This window comes from Salmo trutta, chromosome 19 (genome assembly GCF_901001165.1).
Source record: "Salmo trutta chromosome 19, fSalTru1.1, whole genome shotgun sequence".
Classification (NCBI taxonomy): Eukaryota; Metazoa; Chordata; class Actinopteri; order Salmoniformes; family Salmonidae; genus Salmo; species Salmo trutta.
In genome coordinates this window covers 13,215,050-13,241,192 of record NC_042975.1, presented here as the reverse complement: position 1 = coordinate 13,241,192, position 26,143 = coordinate 13,215,050, and the positions used below count along the sequence as shown (strand labels likewise).

General features: G+C 41.9%; 1 protein-coding gene across 1 annotated transcript in view; it reads right to left on the bottom strand.

Annotated features, from left to right (window-relative positions):
- rapgef6 (Rap guanine nucleotide exchange factor (GEF) 6) overlaps positions 1-26,143 on the bottom strand; it is a 181,957-nt gene that overhangs the window by 120,529 nt on the left and 35,285 nt on the right. Inside the window, exons 3-6 of the mRNA XM_029699779.1 lie at positions 21,985-22,055; positions 21,382-21,438; positions 19,345-19,428; positions 3,246-3,315 (exon numbers count right to left, since the gene is read on the bottom strand). Coding sequence (XP_029555639.1) covers positions 3,246-3,315; positions 19,345-19,428; positions 21,382-21,438; positions 21,985-22,055 — 282 coding nt within the window. The remainder of the gene's footprint in view (positions 1-3,245; positions 3,316-19,344; positions 19,429-21,381; positions 21,439-21,984; positions 22,056-26,143) is intronic.

The following is a 26,143-nucleotide window of genomic DNA, read 5'->3' as shown; positions in this document are numbered from 1 at the left end:
CTGGAGATTGGGCTGGCCATGACAGGGTCTTGATCTGGTGGTCCTCCATCCACACCTTGATTGACCTGGATGTGTGGCATGGAGCATTGTCCTGCTGGAAAAACCAATCCTCAGAGTTGGGGAACATTGTCAGAGCAGAAGAACAACCTTGTAAGTGGCTTGATTCATGCGTCCTTCACAAAGACAAATCTGCACGATTCCAGCCTTGCTGAAGCACCCCCCTGAGATCATCACCGAACCAAATTTCAGTGGGTGCGAGACACTGGGGCTTGTACGCCTCTCCATGTCTCGCACACACTGAAATATATATAACACACACTTGAAGAATATAACTTATAAATGCCTCATGAGCTTAGTTCAACTGTCACACTCCATGAGAACCCAACATATAAGCTTGTTTTACTCCAATGTGAGTAAACATTGTAGATGTAAACAAACACTGTATAGCCTCATAACATGGTTAAAACAATCATTTTGATATCATGGATGGTTAGTCCTTGCGTCCATAGCTCTGTCTATTAATCTGAGACTGGTTACATTTCTCCAGGCCCATCCCTCAGCTTTTTACCAAAACAGGCGGGGCAACCGTTTTGTTATTGTTTCATCTGTAGATGTGCCCTTTAAACAGCTGCATATTATCAAAGTGTCACCAACTAAAAGGTCAACAATAGGCCTATAGCAAATGCAGCATATGGCATTCATTTTTCACATGTAAATAGCTATTTTCAGTAGTGCTCAAAGCATGCCATTCCATGAGTGCAGCGTTTATTTTTAAACTCAAATCAATGAGCCCCATCAGTCCAACATGACAACAAAATCAAACAGTAGGGCTGGCTAATAAATCCTTCGTTTTGGGGTCATGTCCAGGTAAAACTATTTGTCTAATCTATACCTCCATTATTCCAAGTCTTATTCTTGAAGATCAAGGTGTATAACATTTATTGGAATGACTGGTAAAGATCTAATTTAGTTATATTATTATATGTAGTAGAAAGCGATGGGTTAGAAGAAGCCTACATAACCAACCCATAAAGTAAAACGTAACATCCACATATGACCAGCTATGTAAACTTTAACATGGATTTATCCTGCAATAGATGTTGTTCAATTGGTAACATAAATGTTTGTCTTCTTCTAATGCCTCTTAAGGGGAAAGCAATCTAAAAGTAATAGAATGTAATCAGACTACGTTACTGAGTTTGGGTAATCCAAAAGTTGTGTTACTGATTACAATTTTGGACAGGTAACTCTAGTAACTGTAACGGATTACATTTAGAAAGTAACCTACCCAACCCTGACTGTCATTACAATTGCTTCACAGGATCCTGGTAAAATTAAGGTTGTATTGTGGCTAGCCACTGGATGGCTCTGAATGCACTGTCAGCATGCAGCCAAAGTTACTAACCACTTTTGGAGCTAAATAGTGCTCTCAATTCGTATCCTGATGTCAGCAGCAGTTTTATTCATAAACTGGGGGAAAAAAGTATATTAAAAAAAATTGTATTAAGTGGCTAGCTAGCTAGCTAGCGTTAGGTGGTCAATAAGACAGAGCTAGCTAATCAGCTAAGCTAGCAAACAATATAACAAAAGTATAATTTTGGATTAGAAAAATTATTCTAACACTCTGCATTTCCGGGATCACAGTAGCAAGTGCACTGTTAAATTATTTATCCATTTAAAAAATTAGTTTTGGGATGAAAACCTGGCTTTTGGATCGCTCTCATTGGCTTTTATGCGTTTCAAACGAGAGCTTGTCCGAGGTCTCGGACTCGACGACAGTTGCTATCCATTGCAGCGCTTTTATTGGTTGGCCAAAATTCTGGGGCGGGGCTTAGTGAAGGGTCAATTGGGAATCATCAGAATCACCTCTCTACCGGGTGCGTGTTTCCATGATCCGATCTCCACTTGTTTCCTCATTTAGTTCTCGAGCGAGCGGAGGGTGTTTGGAAAAATGACAGCTACTGTCCATGGAAATGTAGAGTACGCACCTCGCATCTTTGCCATTGATCACTTCTGTGATCGAAAAGCCCATAGAGGTCCCGTTAGTCGCAAGGATGGCCTTATAACATCTCTATGTTGTCCATCTACGGGGCCAGAACCGACAGCTCCAGATAAATACATTTTTTGTTTTTTGTTGTAATTTTACCCCCTTTTCCTCCCCAATTTCGTGATATCCAACTGGTAGTTACCATCTTGTCTCATCCGCAGCAACTCCCCAACGGGCTCAGGAGAGGCAAAGGTGTGAAACATGACCCGCCAAGCTGCGCTGCTTCTTAACACACTGCTCACTTAACACAGAAGCCAGCCACACCAACTTGTCGGAGGGAACACCATTCAACTGTCGACTAAGGTCAGCTTGCAGGCGCCTGGTCCGCCACAAGGAGTCGCTGGAGCACGATCAAGTGATTATTCTCCAATGACTTTGCTATGAAGCAATATCAATTAAATGGTCATCAAAACAATAGTCTCATTTCACCTCCCTCTCTGCTGCCTGTATGGACTGACTGAGCCAACAGTAACCACAACACTGGCTGTGGTTATTAGCAGCATTACGGACAATCAGGGCCGAAAGGGTGAGGAAATGTGCGGATATGAACAACAAGTAGCTTACGTAATGTCATTTCCCCAGCCTACCATCCCCCCTCCAATGTCTTCCCAGGCACAGCTAATCAGCCAGTCCATCTGCACACAGTAAAGACTTTCATTCCACATTCACCCTACCCTCACTGTCCTCCTCCAGTGGATGCCAACCAGCAGATGGAGAGAGGACCCAGGCCAGCAGAATCAGCCAAGCCAAATCTAATAGAAGCCTATTTCTTACTCCCAGCCTGCTTCTGATGGAGCAGCCTGCTTGGTGCTCGCTGGCCAGGCCTGCTCAGGGAGATGGTGGTGATGGACTCAGCCTCAGTCTGAATGTGGTGTGCTATGACCTAGCTGCCTCGCAGACAGACACGCCTCAATGTGGGCCTATTTACTGATACAGCCTGTGTAGGCATCGCATCGAGTTGTATTATTGTCTTCTTAAGATCAAGGCTATTGGCCTAGTTCAGATGAAACTGAAGAACCCATGGAGAGGATAGCTTTAAGACAGCAATCCAATTCTGTAGGCGCTGTGGCATTTTGCGCCTACTGCCACAATCCACTGTCTTTGTCCCGGTCTGTGTTTTTCTGTACTAGAGTCAGTAGATATGGAGACGGAGAGAGACAGAGCGAGAGGGAGAGAGAGAAGCAGTGGCTCTACTCACCACAATCATTTCTGAGGGCTCTAAAGTGATGCATTCACAGCCTCGTCTGCCCCCCAGCTGCTTGCCAAAGCTGTGGAGAGAGAACACAGAGGACACAGGGTGTTAAACCAAGTGGAAGGCCAAGGCATCTTTATATGGCCAGGGTGGGACCACACACAGTCTAGTCATTATGACTAAAATATCATTAAGTCTTAGTCACATTGCATTTGTCTTGCCTCATTAACATAAACATAAAGCACTGACTTCCATGTGCACAAACATACATAGCCTTGTCCTACCAACATATTTTTCTGCACAGCATCCTATTTCTTTCCAACAGCAGAAATATGACAAAAATATATTAGAAGATTATATGTAAGAATTATTTGGCCATGTAAATTCCTAATTGAGCCTACACAAATATTGCACATTACATACAAAACAAAGACACACACAAGCCGAGAGAGAGACAGAAAAAGAAAGAAAGGCCGAGAGAAACCTAGAGTGACAGAGATGGTGGCGCAAAGTACCTCCAGCATCTCCATCACTCAGTCGAGTCATTGCTATTAATGTTCCACAGACGCCGCAACCACATTAATGTCCAAAATTAGAACGTGGGCTACTGACTTTCAAAGGGAGCTAATGGCTGTTTCGCCCAGTGAGTCACTAAACCTCAAGTCCGAATCGAGTCCCAAGTCCCCTGTGCTCGAGTCCAAGTTCGAGTCATGAGTCCCTATGTCTTAAGTCAGAGTCCCAGTGCTCGAGTCCTGGTTCAAGTACTGAAGTCTAAGTCACTAGGTCCACATTAACTCTAAATAAATGTATTTAACCAGTCAGATAAAGCCTAGTGGCAAGAATGATTTAGCCAAATTGCTTGCTATCCCTTTCTCTCTGTGCCCCCCCAAAATGTTGCATATAGGTTACTGGTAGTTACCAGAGGTACGTTCAGTTGGACAAACATTCTCGATCGTTGCAGATAGAAATTCTATGAATAGAGCCAACGTTATTCCTTAAATGCGTCAGGCATGTTTGTTCTACATAGCATATTTCTATCTGAACGTTCCAAAAAGTTGCATCATGCTCAACGCTCCCAAGGTTATTAGCTTTATCTAGCTAATGAGGTAACATGACCTAACAAAGTATAGCCTAAAAAAAAAATAAAGGTTAACGGTTGAGCAAGAACACAAATTCAAAAAAAGACAACCTACTTTTCTACAGCCTACTCAAGGGAGAGAAAAACATTGCTTGACTGTTGTTTTACTATTAAACTCAATCTGTGCTGTTAATATTAATTGTGGTCATCACGGAAAAGCTCAATCTCTCCAAAAACTATTGTCCAGTCCACTTAGTAGTAAGAGATCGTTTTAGCTAACTGAAATTAAAATTGTTTAGTCAGTTTTATCTGGGAATATTTAGTCAGTGATCATCTCGTCAATTGCCACAGAAAAATAGGTGTTTGACAAATATTTGAGTCAATATTTTTGTTGACGAAATTAACACTGCTGTTCAACACTGAATACACTTTTACATTGCAAATTAGAGACACTGTTTTTAGTGTCAATTTCAATGTATTGCAGTCAGTACTGATGTCTGTATCCAATGATGCAAAGATCGACCAGTTCAAATTGAAGCGATAACGATATTTAGGCCGATTTATTTCTGGGCCTATAAAATCAATATAAAATCAACAATCATTCTCCACTAATGCATTGAGGTGAACTGGTGTTGGTAATTTAGTAGCAGGTTAAAGTTGATGCTTGTTAACAAAATAAAGGATTGGTAGGACGTTCACACAGCGAGTCAACTGTCCATTGAGGATTGAATCCACCTGCTCCCCTCTGGACAATAAGGTCATGTTTGACTGGGATCACAAAGGAGCTTATTGATCTCGACACAGCACTGGTCTGTGTCCCAAATGGCACCCTATTCACTATATAGTGCACCGCTTTTGATCAGGGCCCATAGGATCTGTTCAAAGCAGCACCCTAAGTAGGGAATTGGGTGACATTTGGGACGAAGCACAGGACTCTGCCTTTTCACTGGTTCCACCATAGAACAGAACAGGCCGATAGCTTTCACACTTCTCCCTTCAGATCAATCACATGGTGTAGTAGTATCACGTTAGTCAGCCCACTGACTTTCCCACAGACAGGACTTCATTAAGACCTGGTTCCCCATTCACATGAATGGAGCTGTTCAGCTGTACAATGATTTTCTTATGAGATAGCAAAATAGTCACCAACTACAATGAACTAAAATATAAACGCAACATGTAAAGTGTTGATCCCATGTTTCATGAGCTGAAACAAAAGATCCCAGAAATGTTCAATACGCACAAAAAGCTTATTTCTCAGAAATTGTGAGAACCATTTTGTTTACTATTTTTGTTAGTGAGCATTTCTCCTTGGCCAAGATACTCCATCCACCTGACAGGAAGCTAACTAAACAGCATGATCATTACACAGGTGCACCTTGTGCTGGGGACAATAAAAGGCCACTAAAATATGCAGTTGTGTCACACAATGCCAAGTTTTGATTGAGCATGCAATTGGCTTGCTCACTGCAGGAATGTCCACCAGAGCTGTTGCCAAAGAATTTAATGTTAATTTCTTGACCATAAGCGGGCTCCAACGGTCGTTTTAGAGAATTTGGAAGTATGTAAAACCAGCCTCACAACCGCAGACCACGTGTAAACACGCCAGCCCAGGACCTCCAAATCCGGCTTCTTCACCCGGACAGCTGATGAAACTGGGTTTGAACAACCAAAGAATTTATGCACAAACTGTCAGAAACTGTCTCAGGGAAGCTCATTTGCGTGCTCGGCGTCTTCAACAGGGTCTTGACCTGACTGCAGTTTGGCATTGTAACCGACTTCAGTGAGCAAATGCCCACCGCCACACTGGTGAAGTGTGCTCTTCACGGATGAATCCCGGTTTCAATTGTACCGGGCAGATAGCGTCGTGGGGGTGAGCGGTTTGCTGATGTCAACATTTTGAAAAGAGTGCCCCATGGTGGCGGTGGGTTATGGTATGGGCAGGCATAAGCTATGGAAAACGAACAGTGACTTTAAAACGTGGCACCGTCATAGAATGCCACCTTTCCAACAAGTCACTTCGTCAAATGTCGGCCCTGCTAGAGCTGTCCCGGTCAACTAAGTGCTGTTATTGAGAAGTGGAAACCAAGAGCAACAATGGCTCAGCCGCGAAGTGGTAGGCCACACAAGCTCACAGAATGGGACTGCTGAGTGCTGAAGCGCATAGCACATAAAAAGTCTGTCCTCATTTGCAACACTCACTACCAAGGTACAAACTAACTCTGGAAGCAACATCAGCACAAGAACTGTTCGTCAGAAGCTTCATGAAATGGGTTTCAATGGCCGAGCAGTCACACACAAGCCCAAGACCACCATGCGCAATGCCAAGCGTCGGCTTGAGTGGTGTAAAGCTCGCCACCATTGGACCCTGGAGCAGTGGAAACGCGTTCACCTTCTGGCAGGACAAATCTGGGTTTGGCGGATGCCAGGAGAACACTACCTGCCCCAATGCATAGTGCCAACTGTAAAGTTTGGTGTTGGAGAAATAATGGTCTAGGGCTGATTTTCATGGTTCAATCTAGGGCCCTTAGTTCCAGTGAAGGGACATTTTAACGCTACAGCATACAATGACATTCTAGAAGATTCTATGCTTCCAACTTTGTGGCAACAGTTTGGGAAAGGCCCTTTCCCATTTCAGCATAACACCCCTGTGCACAAAGCGAGGTCCATACAGAAATGGTTTGTCGACATCGGTGTGGAAGAACTTGACTGGCCTGCACAGAGCCCTGACCTCAACCCTATTAACACCTTTGGGGTAAATTGTAACGCTGACTGTGAGCCAGGCCTAATTGCCCAACATCAGTGCCCAACCTCACCAATGCTCGTGGCTGAATGGAAGCGAGACCCTGCAGCAAATGTTCCAACATCTAGTGGAAAGCCTTCCCAGAAGAGTGGAGGCTTTTATAGCAGCAAAGGGGGGACCAACTTCATATTAATGCCCATGATTTTGGAAGATGTTCGACGAGCAGGTGTCCAAATACTTTTGGTCATGTAGTGAATCTGTGACCAATATCTGCATTCCCAGTCAAATCTATAAATTAGCTAGAGCCTAATGCATTTATTTCAATTGACTGATTTCCTTACATGAACTGTAATTCAGTAAAATCTTTTAACTTGTTGCGTTCATTTTTGTGCAGTTTAATTCAACCCAATGAGAATTGGGAGATGAGGGATCCCTTTGTTTCAGCTTTCCATCTAATAATAGAATCGTCTTCACACGTTTTTATATTTTGTCACTTAATTTCATCTTCACGGCGGTGTCACATCTCAATCAATAGCACAATCCATCTAAAATCAGAGAGGAGGCAGAACGCGCCAAAAATACCCGTGCTGCAATTAACAGCGAGAAAGTGAGAGATTCAGTGCTTTCAATTATGAGATGTGGTGAGCAGGGAGAGCGCCCAAATCTGTAACTCCTATTCTAAGTTGCGTCCCAAATGGTACCCTATTCCCTTTATACTGCACTGCTTTTCACCTGGGCCCATATTGGTACCCTATTCCCTTAGGGCTCTGGTCAAAAGTAGTGCACTATATAGGAAATAGGGTAGCATTTGGGAAGCATTCCTACTCTCCCAGACCAAAGACAGATAGCCGCATTCATCCTATCAATTCTTTAATCATGGATGGTTTCACACAACGAAACCAGCATGTTTCTGGTCCAATGAAAGAAAGCGTGTCTTCATTTAGTGTTCGGTGATAAAGAAGAACGTTCAAACGCTTAAATTCCTGAGAAAGGAACCCACCACCCCAACAAAGGGAACCATTACGTAAACATTTGAATACATTAAAGCTCATGCGTCAATTCATTGTACCAGGTCTGGTATCTTGACGTCGTCGACACAGGCAGTGTGTGACCATAACTTCCACTGCTGCGACAGGCCTATGTCCCAAAATCATGGTCAAAGCAGAGAGCCTGGGGCACTACTTACGGACTATTCTACAGTCACAGGTGCTTGTTCCTGGAAAAGGGAACAGTGCATTAAACATAGAAGTGAATTTCCATTTTCCTCCAGAATACTGAAGCGTCTCTCGCTCTCAGCGAGGGAGTCAGTCTGCTCTGAGAGCCAGACGTCAGCCTTGCTTTGACAACTCTCTCCACACTCCAGTGAGGCTGGGACCAGCCTGGTGCAGCCTGTCAGCCGATGGGAAATGCTGCCTGCCAAGCCTTTCTGCCTGCCTGGCTTCCTTTTCCTCTCTCCAGCTCACCCCCAGGAGTTAATATACAGTGGGGCCCGAAATTATTGACACCCTTGATAAAAATGAGCAAAAATGACAGTATCATGACAAAAAAATATATATTACTTGAACAAAATCTTTCTCTAGCTCAGTATTTGAATAATGTATTTTATACAGTCATTGTATCAAGGGAGTCAATGCATAGACTGTGTGGAGTCCTTTAGGAGAGGCATTGTGTGCATTTGTCCATACGGGGGTGGGCGACTCTTGCACACATGATTTACCGTAATTTCTGGACTATTGAGTGCACCTGAATATAAGCCGCACCCACTGAATTTAAAAAATATATATTATTTTGAACATAAATAAGCCGCACATGCCTATAAGCCGCAGGTGCCTACCAGTACATTGAAACAAATTAACTTTACACAGGCTTTAACGAAACACGGCTTGTAACAAAAATAAATAGGCTTTAACGAAACACGGCTTGTAACAAAAAATAAAACATTTGCAGTAAGCTTTAGTTGTCTTTTTGCACTGAGTCAATTCCTCACGCTGCTGATTCCAACGTCTTATCATCGACTCATTAACCTCTCTAGGGTAGGGGGCAGTATTTTCACATCCGGATAAAAAACGTACCCGATTTAATCTGGTTATTACTCCTGCCCAGAAACTAGAATATGCATATAATTGTTTGATTTGGATAGGAAACACCCTAAAGTTTCTAAAACTGTTTGAATGGTGTCTGTGAGTATAACAGAACTCATATGGCAGGCCAAAACCTGAGAAGATTCTATACAGGAAGTACCCTGTCTGACCATTTCTTGGCCTTCTATAGCCTCTATATGGAAAATAGAGGATCTCTGCTGTAACGTGACATTTAAGGCTCCCATAGGCTCTCAGAAGGCGCCAGAATGTTGAATGATGACTCTGCAGTCCCTGGCTGAAAAACAGTAGCGCATTTGGATAGTGGTCGATCTGAGAACAATGACACGGGCGCATGCGTGCACGTGAAGAGTCAATTTTCTTCATTTTCATGGCGAGCTATCTACTCAGAATATTGCAAAATGTGCTTTTGCCGAAAAGCTATTTTAAAATCTGACACCGCGATTGCATAAAGGAGTTCTGTATCTATAATTCTTAAAATAATTGTTTTTTGTGAACGTTTATCGTGAGTAATTTAGTAAATTCACCGGAAGTTTTCGGTATGTTTGCTAGTTCTGAACGTCACATGCTAATGGAAAAAGCTGGTTTTTGATATAAATATGAACTTGATTGAACAAAACATGCATGTATTGTATAACATAATGTCATAGGAGTGTCATCTGATGAAGATCAAAGGTTAGTGTTGCATTTAGCTGTGGTTTTGTTTTTGTGACATTATATGCTAGCTTGAAAAATGGGTGTGTGATCATTTCTGGCTGGGTACTCTCCTGACATAATCTAATGTTTTGCTTTCGTTGTAAAGCCTTTTTGAAATCGGACAATGTGGTTAGATTAACGAGAGTCTTGTCGTTAAAATGGTGTAAAATAGTAATATGTTTGAGAAATTGAAGTAATAGCATTTTTAAGGTTTTTGAATATCGCGCCACTCGATTCCACTGGCTGTTGACTAGGTGGGACGATTTCGTCCCACATAACCTCTCTCGGGTAAGACCAAGCTCCCGTGCAGCAGCTCTATTTCCTTTTCCAACAGCCAGATCAATCGCCTTCAACTTGAAAGCTGCATCATATGCATTTCTCCGTGTCTTTTCCATGATGAGGGTGACAAAATGACTACCATAATCAGAATGATGGGAAGTTTGAGAGCGCTCGATTTAATCTAAACAGTAAACAAAAGTTGTTTGACCTTAACCCGTTCGGCAATTTCATTGGTCTAATGAAAGCTTCATGCCGCCAAAAAAAACTGAGCACGTCACAGAATGTTTTTTTGGAGAAAAAAAATTGAAAGCGGGAAAAATCCATATATTAGCCGCGTCATTGTTTAAGCCGTGAGGTTCAAAGCGTGGGAAAAAAGTTGCGGCTTATAGTCCAGAAATTACGGTAATCTGCTTTGGCATGTACAGTATCTGGGATGAGTGGGGGGTTGGAGAGGAGGAGGGTAGTCAAGAGAAGATGGCTAACCTCCATGTAGTGTTTTCATTTAATACTATTAAACAAGCCAGTCAATTAAACCCCTACAGCCCCTTTAGTCTATGTCAAGGGTAGGCAACCCTGTACCCCGAGTGCCACAGGTCCTGCAGGATGTTGTTCTAACTAGGCACCACACCTTGACCAACTGAGCTAATTGATCAGTTTATTGATTACCTAAATTCAACACACCTGGTCTTCCAGGTCCCTTACATCAAAAACATGAGGTTGCCTAACCCTGGTCTACATTATTGAGCAGGAATACTAATGATATTATTGAGAAGGAAAAAAAAACTGGAATGTTACTTTAATATCTAAAGGAACTTCCCCAGCTTACCTTGAACATGCTGGACAATCAACAACAATCACTGGACAAGAGAAGGGCTGCGGTGTCACCAGATTCAAAACATGGGAAGACATGAGAACTTCACAAGACTATAGAAAACAACCTTTCTGTCAGCTACAGGATCACTTAATGTTGTGTTAAACAAGGCTGTGTTCTCTTGTAATGGGTAAGTTAAGATGAATCCGTTTTAGAAGTGAAACTGCAAGTAGAAAGAAACACTTCCTGTGGGCTATTCCTCTGTTAAGCCATGTCTCAGTCTGGGGAAATGCGCCTTTCTTACTTTCTCACAGTAGTAGTACATTTCTCTGTCAGATTTAAAATCAACAACATGTATAGTACGCTTTCATGTCAAATCACACAGGCCTGATGGCATCTTGCTGATGTGTGTGTCCCACGGGGAATTCCAAAACATTAGGTCCTTAACAGAGTTTGTCCCAGGGAGCTGATTCCCATGTCGGCATCAGTCCACAAGCATAGGGAGAGAAGTCGAAAACCTCCTCAATGACTTCCTCTGGCACACATCCAGAACTCCAAGTCCTAGGGGTCAACTCCAAACAGAACGATAAAAGCACAACGGAAGAAGACAAACACCAACTCAAACAGCTACATACAGATCTCCTTCTCTGGGGAAATGATATCCAGAATATCCTCAAAAACAATGGGGGAAAAAATTGAATAGCACTGGTCTCGATCCAAACTCCTGCTATTTTAAATCCAAGTCCAGTCTGATTAGAGATCCAGGGGGAAGAGGAGGAGTCTGTTTAGAGATCCAGGGGGAAGAGGAGGAGTCTGTTTAGAGATCCAGGGGGAAGAGGAGGAGAGTCATTATGGGCTTGAGTTAGTCCTTTCTAAGGGAGGGAGTGTGTCCCCTCTACTCGGGTCTGTGTGTCCGGTGGCTCCAGGGCAGTGTGTGTTTTGTGTGTGTGGGTGTGTGTGTGTTAATTTCCTGCCTGGATGTGCTTCTAGGCTGCAGGCTACTCAGGAACACATGGTCAGCCCCAGTCCTTCCAGGAGTTCCATATTATTCCCTTCCCTCTGCTCCCTGCCCTCCAGCCCCCCAACCCTCCTCCTCCCAACTGCCCCCTGCAGGGCAGCATCCCACCCCCACCTCCCCTCTCTGTCTGTCATCAACTGACATGCAGGAGCACACAGACACCATGTTCACACACACACACTTTAATATATCCTCGAGGCAGTCGTGCTTGTGTTGACTGTGTGTTTTTTTATTCCATGTGTAACTCTGTGTTGTTGTTTGTGGTGCACTGCTTTGCTTTATCTTGGCCAGGTCGCAGTTGTAAATGAGACTTGTTCTCAACTAGCCTACCTGGTTAAACAAAGGTGAAATAAAAAACCAAAAAAATAATTGCCCAACTTTTCCTTCTGCACTAAAGCACGGTCACCTAATGTGGGACAAACTGCTGCCAACAAGCAGATTCAGCTACACACCAAGAGTTTTCAATGCTTATTGTCCCCATTTTCCATTTGTAAACCTCAGTGCTTCAAATCCAATATGCAGTGCCATCTAGAATGACTAAAGCCTTGTTCACACTGGCAGTTTCAAGTCTTAATAGACAAAAAAAAGCACATGGAATAGGATATTTCAAGCCACATTTCAAAATACCTTCATAGGGTGATTAAGATCATTGATTACTGGCAATAAGACGTGTCTGAACAGTAACATCTGGTTGATTTGTTTTTTAGACCATTAATGACCGTGTACCCCTGCACATCAACTCAGTACTTACTGGTACCCTATATTTTTCACATTTGATCTATTATTTCTATTTTCTCTCTCTCTGTGTTATTGGGAAGGGTCCGTAACTAAGCATTTCACTGTTAGTCTACAGCTGTTGTTTACAAAGCATGTGATAAATCAAATTTGATTTGGCATACATTGTTGCATGCTAGTTACTCTGACAGTTTGACAAGAACATGTGGTAGCTAACTAGCTGGAGTGAATGTGCTAGCAAACTAAAACAGTTACCTAGTTGACTGTTGCAGTAAGACAAAATGGACTCATTTGAAAGTTAGATCCCCGTATCCTTTGAGGGTTCTTACTAAATATAATTATTTCACATTAGCCAAATACAACTAGTGTAGACCTTACTGTGAAATGCTTACTTACAAGCGCTTAACCAACAATGCAGTTTTAAGAAGAAAAAATAAAGTGTTAAAGAATTTACTAAAACAAACTGAAGTAAAAAGTGTTTAATTATTATAATAATAATAATAATAATAATAATAATAAATAAATAAATAAATAAATAAATAAATAAATAATATTGTTATTATTAAGGAACAACAATAAAATAACAGTAGCGAAGTTATATACAGGGGGAACCGGTACAGAGTCCATGTGCGGGTGCACCGGTTAGTCAAGGTAATATGTACATGTAGGTAGAGGTAAAGTGACTACGATTCCAAACATTCAAAGCAACTAGGAAACATCCATAGCAGGCATTGTTGTCATCTTTGTTTGCTATACAACAACTTCTGAGTGACAGGAAGCACGAGCACCACCACCAATCAGCCTACAGTCGTGGCCAAAGGTTTTGAGAATGACACTAATATTAATTTCCACAAAGTTTGCTGCATCAGTGTCTTTAGATATTTTTGTCAGATGTTACTATGAAATATTGAAGTATAATTACAAGCATTTCATAAGTGTCAAAGGCTTTTATTGACAATTACATGAAGTTGATGCAAAGAGTTAATATTTGCAGTGTTGACCCTTCTTTTTCAAGACCTCTGCAATCCGCCCTGGCATGCTGTCAATTAACTTCTGGGCCACATCCTGACTGATGGCAGCCCATTCTTGCATAATCAATGCTTGGAGTTCGTCAGAATTTGTGGGTTTTTGTTTGTCCACCCGCCTCTTGAGGATTGACCACAAGTTCTCAATGGGATTAAGGTCTGGGGAGTTTCCTGGCCATGGACCCAAAATATCGATGTTTTGTTCCCCGAGCCATTTAGTTATCACTTTTGCCTTATGGCAAGGTGCTCCATCATGCTGGAAAAGGCATTGTTCATCACCAAACTGTTCCTGGATGGTTTGGAGAAGTTGCTCTCGGAGGATGTGTTGGTACCATTCTTTATTCATGGCTGTGTTCTTAGGCAAAATTGTGAGTGAGTCCACTCCCTTGGCTGAGAAGCAACCCCACACATGAATGGTCTCAGGATGCTTTACTGTTGGCATGACACAGGACCGATGGTAGCGCTCACCTTGTCTTCTCCGGACAAGCTTTTTTCCGGATGCCCCAAACAATCGGAAAGGGGATTCATCACAGAAAATGACTTTACCCCAGTCCTCAGCAGTCCAATCCCTGTACCTTTTGCAGAATATCAGTCTGTCCCTGATGTTTTTCCTGGAGAGAAGGGGCTTCTTTGCTGCCCTTCTTTACATCAGGCCATCCTCCAAAAGTATTCGCCTCACTGTGCGTGCAGATGCACTAACACCTGCCTGCTGCCATTCCTGAGCAAGCTCTGTACTGGTGGTGCCCCGATCCCGTAGCTGAATGAACTTTAGGCGACGGTCCTGGCGCTTGCTGGACTTTCTTGGGCGCCCTGAAGCCTTCTTCACAATAATTGAACCGCTCTCCTTGAAGTTCTTGATGATCCGATAAATGGTTGATTTAGGTGCAATCTTACTGGCAGCAATATCCTTGCCTGTGAAGCCCTTTTTGTGCAAAGCAATGATGACGGTACGTGTTTCCTTGCAGGTAACCATGATTGACAGAGGAAGAACAATGATTCCAAGCACCACCCTCCTTTTGAAGCTTCCAGTCTGTTATTCGAACTCAATCAGCATGACAGAGTGATCTCCAGCCTTGTCCTCGTCAACACTCACACCTGTGTTAACGAGAGAATCACTGACATGTCAGCTGGTCCTTTTGTGGCAGGGCTGAAATGCAGTGGAAATGTTTTTTGTGGATTCAGTTCATTTGCATGGCAAAGATGACTTTGCAATTAATTGCAGTTCATCGGATCACTCTTCATAACATTCTGGAGTATATGCAAATTGCATCATTCAAACTGAGGCAGCAGACTGAATTTTTTTGTTGTTGTCATTCTCAAATCTTTTGGCCACGACTGTACACCACTGCATACACACCCGCCATTACCATGATAACTAGTGTAGCCATGTCAGCAAATTACTACAGTCTAAACACACGTGGTTACTTGTATCTTGCTGTTTGGACAGTCAGTATTCAAAAACGGATTTGAAAAACTAAAATGATTTGAGCATTAAGGCCTGCAGTGCAAACATGGCTTAATTGTCTGTAGGCAGGGCGCTCTTGGAAATATTAATAATTTGGATGGCACTAGCCTAAATGGGGTAGAGGAAGTGGTTCTATGTGCAAATTCTCTCTCAGTCTTGAGCTCACAAAACTAATTGGTTCAGGATTGTGTTTCATGGCTGGGCAGGACAAAGTAGAGGAGTGAGAGTGTGTTGGAGAGACCAACTGATGCAGGCAGACAAAAAACAATACGCGGTGAGAATGGGCCTGGCTGATGTGCCTGTGTCCGAGACATCTGCAGTCAATCAGCAACACACACACACACCTCATTATTGGCAGCTGCAGTTATTATAGTCACGTGTTGCTGGAGGAATCACACTCGCCTCAAAGCTGCACTCCATCAAACAGACATGATCCCTGCTTAAGTGTGTTAAAATGACTGTTTGTGTGTGAGCAGCTGTTAGAATTGCTCTATTATACATACATACATACATACATACATACATACATACATACATACATACATACATACATACATACATACATACATACATACATACATACATACATACATAGTATTGCTGGTGACAAAGCCTCTATTTTATTTATTTTTTATTTCACCATTTACAACTGCGACCTGGCCAAGATAAAGCAAAGCCGTGCGACAAAAACAACAGAGTTACACATGGGATAAACAAACGTACAGTCAATAACACAACAGATTAATCAGTATAGTGTGTGCAAATGAAGTAAGGCGATAAATAGGCCATGGTGGCGAAGTAATTACAATTTACAACTGGAGTGATAGATGTGCAGATAAGGATGTGCAAGTAGAAATACTGGTGGGCAAAAGAGCAGAAAAACAAATATGGGGATGAGGTAGTTGGGTGGGCTATTTACAGATGGGCTGTGTACAGCTGCAGCGATCGGTAAGCTGCTCTGACAGCTGATACTTAAAGTTAGTGAGGGAGATATAAGTCTCCAACTTCAGAGATTTTTGCAATTCGTTCCAGTCATTGGCAGCAGAGAACTGGAAGGAAAGGTGGTCAAAGGATGTGTTGGCTTTGGGGATGACCAGTGAAATATACCTGCTGGAGCGTGTGCTACGGGTGGGTGTTGCTATGGTGACCAGTGAGCTAAGGCAGACCTTTACCTAGCAAAGACTTATTTCCACCAACCGACCTAGTCATGATTGCGGTAAAATTCTGCCTACGGCTTAGTATGAAATGTAGCCGTAATGCTGATTTTGTTTCACTGAATCTCCGTCTGTACATTTGGTTAATAAGTGGAGGTGGTATAGCTCATCTATTAGTTTGCTAATCTGTCACTGATCAGAAACATTTAGCTTGCAATAATGTAGTCTAAATCAAGTGTAGGCCAATTTATTTAGTCCAAATCAAGTGTAGGCCAATTTATTTAGTCCAAATCAAGTGTAGGCCAATTTATTTAGTCCAAATCAAGTGTAGGCCAATTTATTTAGTCTAAATCAAGTGTAGGCCTATTATTTTGCTAAATCGTGTAAAGGAGACTCCAAAAGCCTGCGGAGGTTGTGAAGTATGAACACGAGACTCGCATGCTTTTGAAAATATAGATTGCTATTTTCTATTGGTATCATGATGAAGATACTCTCAATGTAAGACCCTACGTCTGCTCCCTAACAAAGCAGAGTGAGGGTAGGAAAGAGATGAAACGTGGATAAGAAAAAGCATGGGCTTGCCTTGGGCTGTTTCAAAATATAACTTTTTTATATGACAGCGGTTCCACACGCTGCTATTTTATTCTGTTATATTTAATTACATTCTTACTATAAAATATATATGTGTGTTGACTGATCGGGGTATGTGTGTCTTGTCTGTTTAACTAAATAATAAACTATTGATTTCATTCATTTGGATTTAACATAATTAAACTCAAAATATGCCATTCTATTGTTTAAAAAATACATTTAAAAAAAGTCTTGATGTTTCTTAGGACCTGCTTAAACAAATGAATAACGGATTTCTTTTTGATGGTGTATATTCAATGGATTTATTCAAACAGTGGCCCACCCACATGTGAACACCACTACTACCACTCATCACCGGCATGTGCACGGGATGTATAAAAAGTGTATGCAGGCAAGAACGTCTTAAAAAATTGGCCTGTTTGTAAGGGGGTCAACTCATATAAACATTGCCCAAATGTTTAATATTTTATAGGTTGAACACAGTAAATCCTATGTAAAAGTAGTATTACAGGCACTTCATCAGTGGCTCTTCTTATCAAAGCCAACACAGATCTGAAGCACACTGCTGCTGCAAGACAGGAGCTGAATATATCACACTACCAGCCTCTCTGGATGCGTCCCAAATGGCAACTAATTTCCTTTATAGTGCACTACGTTTGACCAGAGCCATATGGAACCCGGTCAAAAGTAGTGCATTATATAGGGAATAGGGTGCCATTTGGGACGCAACAGCCCTCTCCTTATCTGTATCCCTCCCAGTCTGTCTGAAGAGCAAGGTTGGGTAGGTTACTTTCTAAATGTAATCCGTTACAGTTACTAGTTACCTGTCCAAAATTGTAATCAGTAATGTAACTTTTGGATTACCCCAACTCAGTAATGTAATCTGATTAGTTTCAGTTTAAGAGGCATTAGAAGACAAAAATGTTTACATAGCTGGCCATAAATGGATGTTGCATTTTACTTTATGGGTTGGTTATGTAGGCTTCTTCTAACCCATTGCTTTCTCCTACAGACAATACGATTAGGCTATATCTTTACATTAAAAACCAAAGCCTGTCAGATTTCCAGTCATTCCACGTAATATAATATCCCTTGATCTTCTTTAATAGGACTTCGAAATATAGATAAATTGATTAGCCCAATACTTTTACCAGAGTATAACCCAACAAATAAGGACTTATTTGCCTACTCCGTTGTTCATGATTTTCTTGTCATGGAGGACTGATTAGGCCAATTGCTTCGATTTGAAAAATAAATGCTGCTCTCACGGAATGGCATGCTTTGAGCACTACCGAAAAGTGCTATTTGCGTGTGAAAAATGAATGTGATAAACTCCATTTTCTTTAGGCCTATTGTTTACGTTTGTGTGCTAGCTTGAGTCTGTTAGGCCTATAGAATTATAATTTTTTTTAAATCAGCAATAAAAGCCCCAATCGTTGTCTTCTTAAATTATACTAGTTTGACAGTATCGAGCACAAAAACTTTCCTGAACCAACACTTGCACTTGACCCCCTCCCAATTTTCTAGCTCTGACTTTGCTGATAACTACTTTGGAGGAAAAGTGTACTTACTATGCCTATGAAATGTGGTTGTCCCACCTAGCTTTCTTAAGATGAATGCAGTAACTGTAAGTCATTCTGCATAAGAGCATCAGCTAAATGACTGACATGTAAATGTAGTACCACGGAAAAGTTTAAAAAAGGAAGGAACTCCCTCAAACTTTTATTCCATAGGCTAGGAACCCCACTATGCAGCTGTTGCAAGAGCACAATAACAATGATTGATAGGCAGCTTAAACTTAAATTAAACCATTATTGGGTTCAAATGCATAGCCATCCACAGGAACCGCAATTCGTAAGGCACAAATAGCTAAATGAGAGAGCAGCAGTGTGATTTGCATCGTGGTGCTAAGTAGATATCAACAATAAGTGATATCAGTATCACCCGTAGGCTACACTACTGCTGCCATCCTTACCTCCAAGCGTTTATTCAAGTTGGATAATCTTTGGATGCCGACAGCAGTCGTACCATTGGAAGACCTAGCTTTGACTGTAGCATACAAAAGCCTATTCCTGCGATCCATCAAACACATTTGGTGTGTCATCATAGTGGTCTCTGACTTGTGGTCAGACTCACTCAGGTGGAACAAACTTAAAACTTGAATTTTTCAATGCTGATTTGAATGTCATTGAGAAAACAGAAAGGTGTCAAATAATGTTCTCAAACATCCTTTGTGACTTTAAAAGTAATCCTAGAAGTAATCATCTAGTTTCAAAAGTATTTGTTTTTGCTGGTAACGTAACAGATTACATTATTATTTTTTTTTTTTTAAATCAGTTACATTTAATCCTTTACTACCCAACCTTGGTGAAGGGCTGTGTGCTGATAAATGGAACATAGATGGAACCTACCAGCATCTGGCCAAGTACATGTGGTCCTTGAGGAAAACTGAACCGGACAGGAGGGTGTACCAGCATGTGGAGATGCTGTCTGGGCTGTAGACGGAGACAAGATAACAAGGGACATTGTGTTAGTCTACATAGTGCTGTTTATGGACACGTCTGAATGGTGACATCACATGCATCATACTTTAAAAAGGAACAAGGACCGGAGTTTTTCCTCGCCATGTGATCTAACCAGGAAAAACTATAGGCCCTACAAACGAGTCTTGAATGTTGCTCGAGGAGGTACAGGGTATCTGCAGGTTCCATCACGTTGAATTTAATACTTTAATGCCACTTGAAATGCAATTTAATACCAATTTTGAGGTCTGTGTGTGCGCCACAAACCTGCTAATATTCCCATGATTCTTCACACCGTCACTAATAGAAAAAATGAGTAGGCTTCTAATGGCATTCACAGTGCTTTAATAAAGAAGTGCAATAGACTACTGAGATGGTATTCAAATAACTTGTTTCATCTAAGCAGGAATGCATGATTCAAGACATGTCTATGTGCACTGCAACCTGATACAGCAATTGTTATATTTTACTGTTAAAATAGGACTCAATATTTTTGTTAAATAGAGATTAATTTGCCAACATCTTTATGTGCACTAATATATTTGGTGCTAATTCACCAGCTGGGTAAGTGGAAATTCAAAACACACAAATCCCTACCTCCAAATACATTTTTCACAGGACGTAGCCATGTTTTAAGCTAACAGTAAAGTCATTATTAATGTCCTAAAAAAACATTGCTGTCATTGCCTAATACCCAATGAGGCCGATGTGCTCGCAGAGGCCGATGCTCATTTCGCACGCTCTGTATCGCAAATCCATATCAATATCTTGGTTGTAAAATAAGACAGCTGAGAAATAAAACATACCTGCACAACACTGAGAACATCCTCTCTTCAACTGTGACAAGTATTACACAGGATAGCTGTGTTTATCTTATTGCTAAAAGCAGAATTGCTTGACCAAATCATTTAATAGCTAAATACACTGAACAAAAATATAAAACGCAACATGTAAAAATGTTGGTTTCATGAGCTGAAATAAAAGATCCTATACATTTTCCATACGAACAAAAAGCTCAACTCACAAATTTTGTGCACAATTTATGATGTTTTTTTTTAATACATTCTCAACAAAATTCTAAAAACCTGTTTGAGCTTTGTCATTATGGGGTAGTGTGTGTAGATTGAGGGGAAAAAATGAATCAATTTTAGAATAAAACTAACGTAACAAAATGTGGAAAGAGTGAAGGGGTCTGAATTCTTTCCAAATGCACTGTACATGGGTTGCATGGAGGTTCTCATGGTTAAGTAGCATTAGTGTTTCATGAGGAATCCTGACTGTTTCCAAAGGCTGTTTAATACCTCCAAGTAGGTACTATAATGCCTATGTTCTCTGTGCCTAATTGGACCAGGAAGATTGATTCCTACGGTGTCTGAGCATGGTACTGAGTGGGGAAAGGATGTGTGTAAGCATGGGGAGATTCTTTTTCAAATAAAAAATTAAAACTACTGAGAGTTTAATGTGATTCCAATGAAAGGAGTAATACATCAACACAATGTTGGATATGAAGAATATGCCTCTCTCCCGCTCCCCCTCTTGCTATAACACAGCTTAACTCTATGCAGTGGAGCAGAAGAGAGGCCATTATCAAATCAAATGTATTTATATAGCCCTTCTTACATCAGCTGATGTCTCAAAGTGCTGTACAGAAACCCAGCCTAAAACCCCAAACAGCAAGCAATGCAGGTGTAGAAGCACTATGACTTTCTTTCAAGACTAAAGAGATGAAAGTCTGCTGTTATGTCCTGACACGGATCAATTCTTTGAAGTGTGAGGAGTCTTTGGTAGTAACAACAATGGTAAACCCAGAGAACACAACAGTAACATGACAAGAAAACCATGCAGGAGACAGAAGAGGAAAACAGTGCTCTGTAAGATAAGCCAAGCAGACGTTTAGGGTTTCATGTGTGTGTGTATGTAACTTACTAGAACAGGATGTGGTTAGCTTCGTGTCTCTCATACCTGGCTGAGGTACTCATTGACCTGCACAACAACAAAACAAGTTTCAGACACGATCAGTTCATACATGATCCGTTTCATACATTATTAGAAGACGTTATCAGTTCAGACCTTACCAATTCATACATTATCACAACCAGACTGACAGCTCTCATATCTGAATGTTGGTGATGTGGAATGGTTGTGGTGAATGTCAGGGCCAGTCTCAGAGGTGTATGGCTGCATGGCCTGGCCTGCACACCGGCTCCAGTGTGTGTTTGTCATCTCTGTCCTATGTATGTACAGGAGATTGTACAGGATGGGCCATGTGGATGACTCAGACACTAGTTGTAGCTCCACCTCCTGTGTCTGTATTCATAAAAACCACATAATAGGAGTGTTGATCTAGAATCAGGCCCACCCCTGTCCAAATAGCATAGTCTAATCTCATTCATTAGGTTTAAAAAAGGCCTACCTGAACCTAGATCAGCACTCCTACTCTGAGCTGCTTTATGAATACAGGCCCTGGTGTATGGAGCTTAAGTAGGGTGAGTGGTCGGTGTAATGGATGAACGGGGAGGTGAATCTGACCTGAGCTGGTGCTCCCTGAGGTGGGACAGGACATCCATGTGGTAGAAGTGACAGTAAATAGTGTGCAAGTCCTGGAGGAGACAAGACAACCGGTTCAGACAGACATCTCACCTCACACAGAGGCAAGGCAACACAGGCTGGTTTAGAAAGTAGGGCAAGCAATTGAAAACGCAGCTCAGGTCTGGTCACTGTGATTGGTTTACCAAAAGGTCTCCCTAGGGCCTCCCGAGTGGCGCAGCGGTCTAAGGCATTGCTTCGCAGTGCTAGAGGCTTCCCTACAGACCTGGGTACGATCCAGGGCTGTACCACAGCCGGCCATCCCATAGGGCCGCGCACAATTGGCACATCGCGCTCTAGCGACACCTTGTGGCAGGCCGGGCGCCTGCAGGCTGACCTCAGTCGTCAGGTGGACAGTGTTTACTCCGACACATTGGTGCGGCTGGCTTCCAGGTTAAGCTGGCGGGTGTTAAGAAGCAGGGTTTGGCGGGTCATGTTTCGAGGGACGCATGACTCCACCTTCGCCTCCCAAGCCCGTTGGGGAGTTGCAGCGATGAGACGATCGAAATTGGGGAGAGAAAAAAAGTCGTCTTCCTACTCAAAAGCAGGAACTATATACTAGTGATGCACCGATATGACATTTTTGGCCGATACGAGATATTTTCCTTAACAAAAAAAAAAACTATACCAATAACCGATATTTAAAATTTTTGCGCCCGTTCTAGTACAGTTAACACACACGGACGCAGCGGTCTAAGGCACTACATCTCAGTGCAAGAGGCGTCACTACAGTCCCTGGTTCGAATCCAGACTGTATCACATCCGGCCTTGATTGGGAGTCCCATAGGGCGGCACACAACTGGCCCAGCGTTGTCCGGGCCTTCATTGTCAGTAAGAATTTGTTCTTAACCGACTTGGCTAGTTAAATAGAGGTTACACACACACACACACACACACACACACACACACCAAAAAGTTATTTTGTTGGCATTTACGTATGTCCCAATTACCAGTAAAACAACCAAACCCTATTTATTTCTCTTACTTGCTGTGCTGTTGATTTATTCAGTCGTTTCATTCTCAACCAGGATTCCTACGGAATGCTGTTTGGGTCTTTGCGTCTCAAAAAAAGATACACATCAAATAACATAGCTAGCTAACTATATAGCCAGGTGTCATCTAAAATAACCCTAATTTATAAGACAGTTCTTATTTGATTAATGGCGGTCGGACCCATCTATGTGAAGCTAGGCACAATAAGGATTAGCCACAATAGTGGACTACGCGGTTAGCATTCAAAATAAAAGTATGGCATAATTCTACTATTTGTATTCATTTGCATCACTGTCAATGACATACTTTTATTTTGAAGGCAAACCGCAAATTCCACTATTGTGCCGCATCCTAGCTTTACAACACAAACCCCGGTCCTGTCGAGCGTAACAAGCCAGATCAAGCTAGCTGGCTGCTTATAACGTTAGCGTCAGGCAACAGGGTTAAGTAACTGGCTAGCTATTTATTTTCATGAACTGAAGTTCAATTTCAATAGGCGTACAACAAGTGGCAACCTAGCTAATAGCCCGAATTTGGGCCGCAGGTGGTTTTATTTGCCCCCCCAACCAAGTTTTCTGAGCAAAAACAATTAACATTTAAAAAATATATATAATAATATTGTTGGACATAAGGCTGTAAAAACACCAGGAAATCAGCTCCAAGTGATTGTAATTCAAGAAATCTGTTCAAGTTTTCCCATGCATAATAGAGAGATGTGATCGTATACAAATGTAAACAAGGTTTGAAATGATTATGTTTTAGCAAACATATCTGTTTGGGCTTCTTGCAGTCAATTAACAGTCTACAAATTATTAGTCATTATGTTCCAGCCCTCCGACCATCCGCGCAAGAAAAAATTAAATAAAAAATAGGACCGCGGCTGTATCTAGCTGATGATCCCTGCTATAGACCTAATACTCCCAGATATGTATTGAAAGACTGCAAATGTTTGGGCACACAGGCCCTCAGTCAGGGTTGACCAAAGGTCTGAATCAAACACTGGAGGATTTGTATGAATTAACAGATCATGGTCAAACAACCCTTTTTCACAATACAACAGGAGGCAAAAACAAACAAGGCGACACACACACAGCCATGTTATATCAGAGGAGCACAACACTCTTTCAATACAAGCCTGGCTGGTTATCTACAGAATAAAGGAACCTTTCTACATTTGATTGCATCAACTCAGCTCCAAGCGAACCAGACCAAGGTCACGTGCAAACATCTATTTTCATTGAGGAGTTTACTGTAGTCCCGTGCAAAAAAAACACTTCCTATCAAATTTACACTGTTAATCCAGACCAACACAAACACACAATGTCCTTAAAATTGTCATATCAAACACAGCTGTTCAAACATTAAGAGCAGATAGCCTGAAGAATGCATGTGAAAACCTCCATGTAGACATATGGTATGGCAAGACAGAGGAGCTATTGAGCCCATGGGCAACTAGCATTAACAGGTGGAGCACATGCCTCAGTGGCTTCAGGCAAGCGGAAGTGCCCACGCACGTGTACACACACGCTGATGTGTGTGGCAGCAAGACAGCAAGTGTTAGTTAGCTGAGACTGCTGAGGGACCAATTTAATAGAACATTGAACCTCTGCGGTTTGTCTCTATGGAAATCAGAGGGTATTTGCTAAACCAGTCAGAGAATGTGGGAGTGAGTCATGGTGTACTGTATTCAGATCTTGTGTGTGGTGTACACAAAAATGTCTCAATCAGTAAATGGAGAGATCATGCAGAAAACCTGCTACAAGAGGAAAACCAGGCAACGCTGGAATGGGGGGAAACAAAGGGGTGTATGTGTGTGTGTGTGTGTGTGTGTGTGTGTGTGTGTGTGTGTGTGTGTGTGTGTGTGGGCCTCCTGGATGTGTGTAGAAGAGTTTAACTATAAGGAACAACACAGAGCCGTGCCAGTCTGGGCTCCTCCTCCTGCTAACACTTCCTCTGAGAGTTCATCTGAAAACCAGAGGCCAGAACCATCCGTCCGTCCGTCAGTCCGTCTGTCAGTCTCTCTATACTCCTACTTCAAACAAAGGGAAATCACTAAGAACATGTGGAGGGAGTCAACCAGAATTTTTGTTAGGAAAATGTAGCTCCGGACATTTGAGAAATGTACCAAACCCATACGCATTGGGTGCATAAACCTGATTAGGGCGTCCACCCACAGTGTTCATACTGTCAGAAATCACATTTAGATGATGCTAATTCACCTTAACAGAAGAGGCAACGGTGTGTGTGGTTCTTACCGAATTCCAACACGCACTTTGAAGATGTTAGAATAACTGTCCCCATTTACTTTTCCTCAGCCAACAAGATGAGTAACAGCCAACATCATTAGCCTGTCAATCTACTATCCCCCATAGTAAAAAGTGTATCTATTCTATTGGTCTGCTTGTCATTCTGTTAAAGAAACAGATTTTGGCTCTGCTACTCTGAAGCAAGGTAAGACATGCCTCATAATATGAAGTAAAACTTCACATTTCACCAGGGGTGAAAGTAGATTTCATTTCTTACCGGTACGGGACAACCAAGCGCACTCACGCATAATTTTTTTTTTATAAATAAGCCTACTACAAAGATTACAGGGTAGCCTACTCTGCTGACTGACAAACAGACCAATAAAAAACTATGTAGTCTGATCCGTATAATCGGCGTATGAAAAGGTGGGACACAAATACAATATGACGTCCATCTAACCGGAGGAGGAAATTAGTGTTCAAAAACCAACGAAAGTGTCACTGAACCAATGATGACCACAGTGAATATGCACTCACTGAGGATATGGCCGATGTCCTACGCTGGTGCTTAATTAAGTTAAGCATTTTGATAACCAAAAGACATGCGGTAATGTTTAATAATGGTGTAATAACCTATCACTTTATTTTCCCGGGATGCCGTACTGGATCCTACCTTACTTTCAACCCTGGGTTTCACATCTTGCCTAACCACCTGAATGGCAGACGGGTATTGCGTTTTAATTACCTGAAGAGAAAAAAGTAGCTATTTATCATGGCCATCAAAATTGTTTTTAACAAATTATTGCATTATGATTGGGATTATAGAAGCAAGTTTCACTCCAGCAGCAAGAGCAGCAACTCTC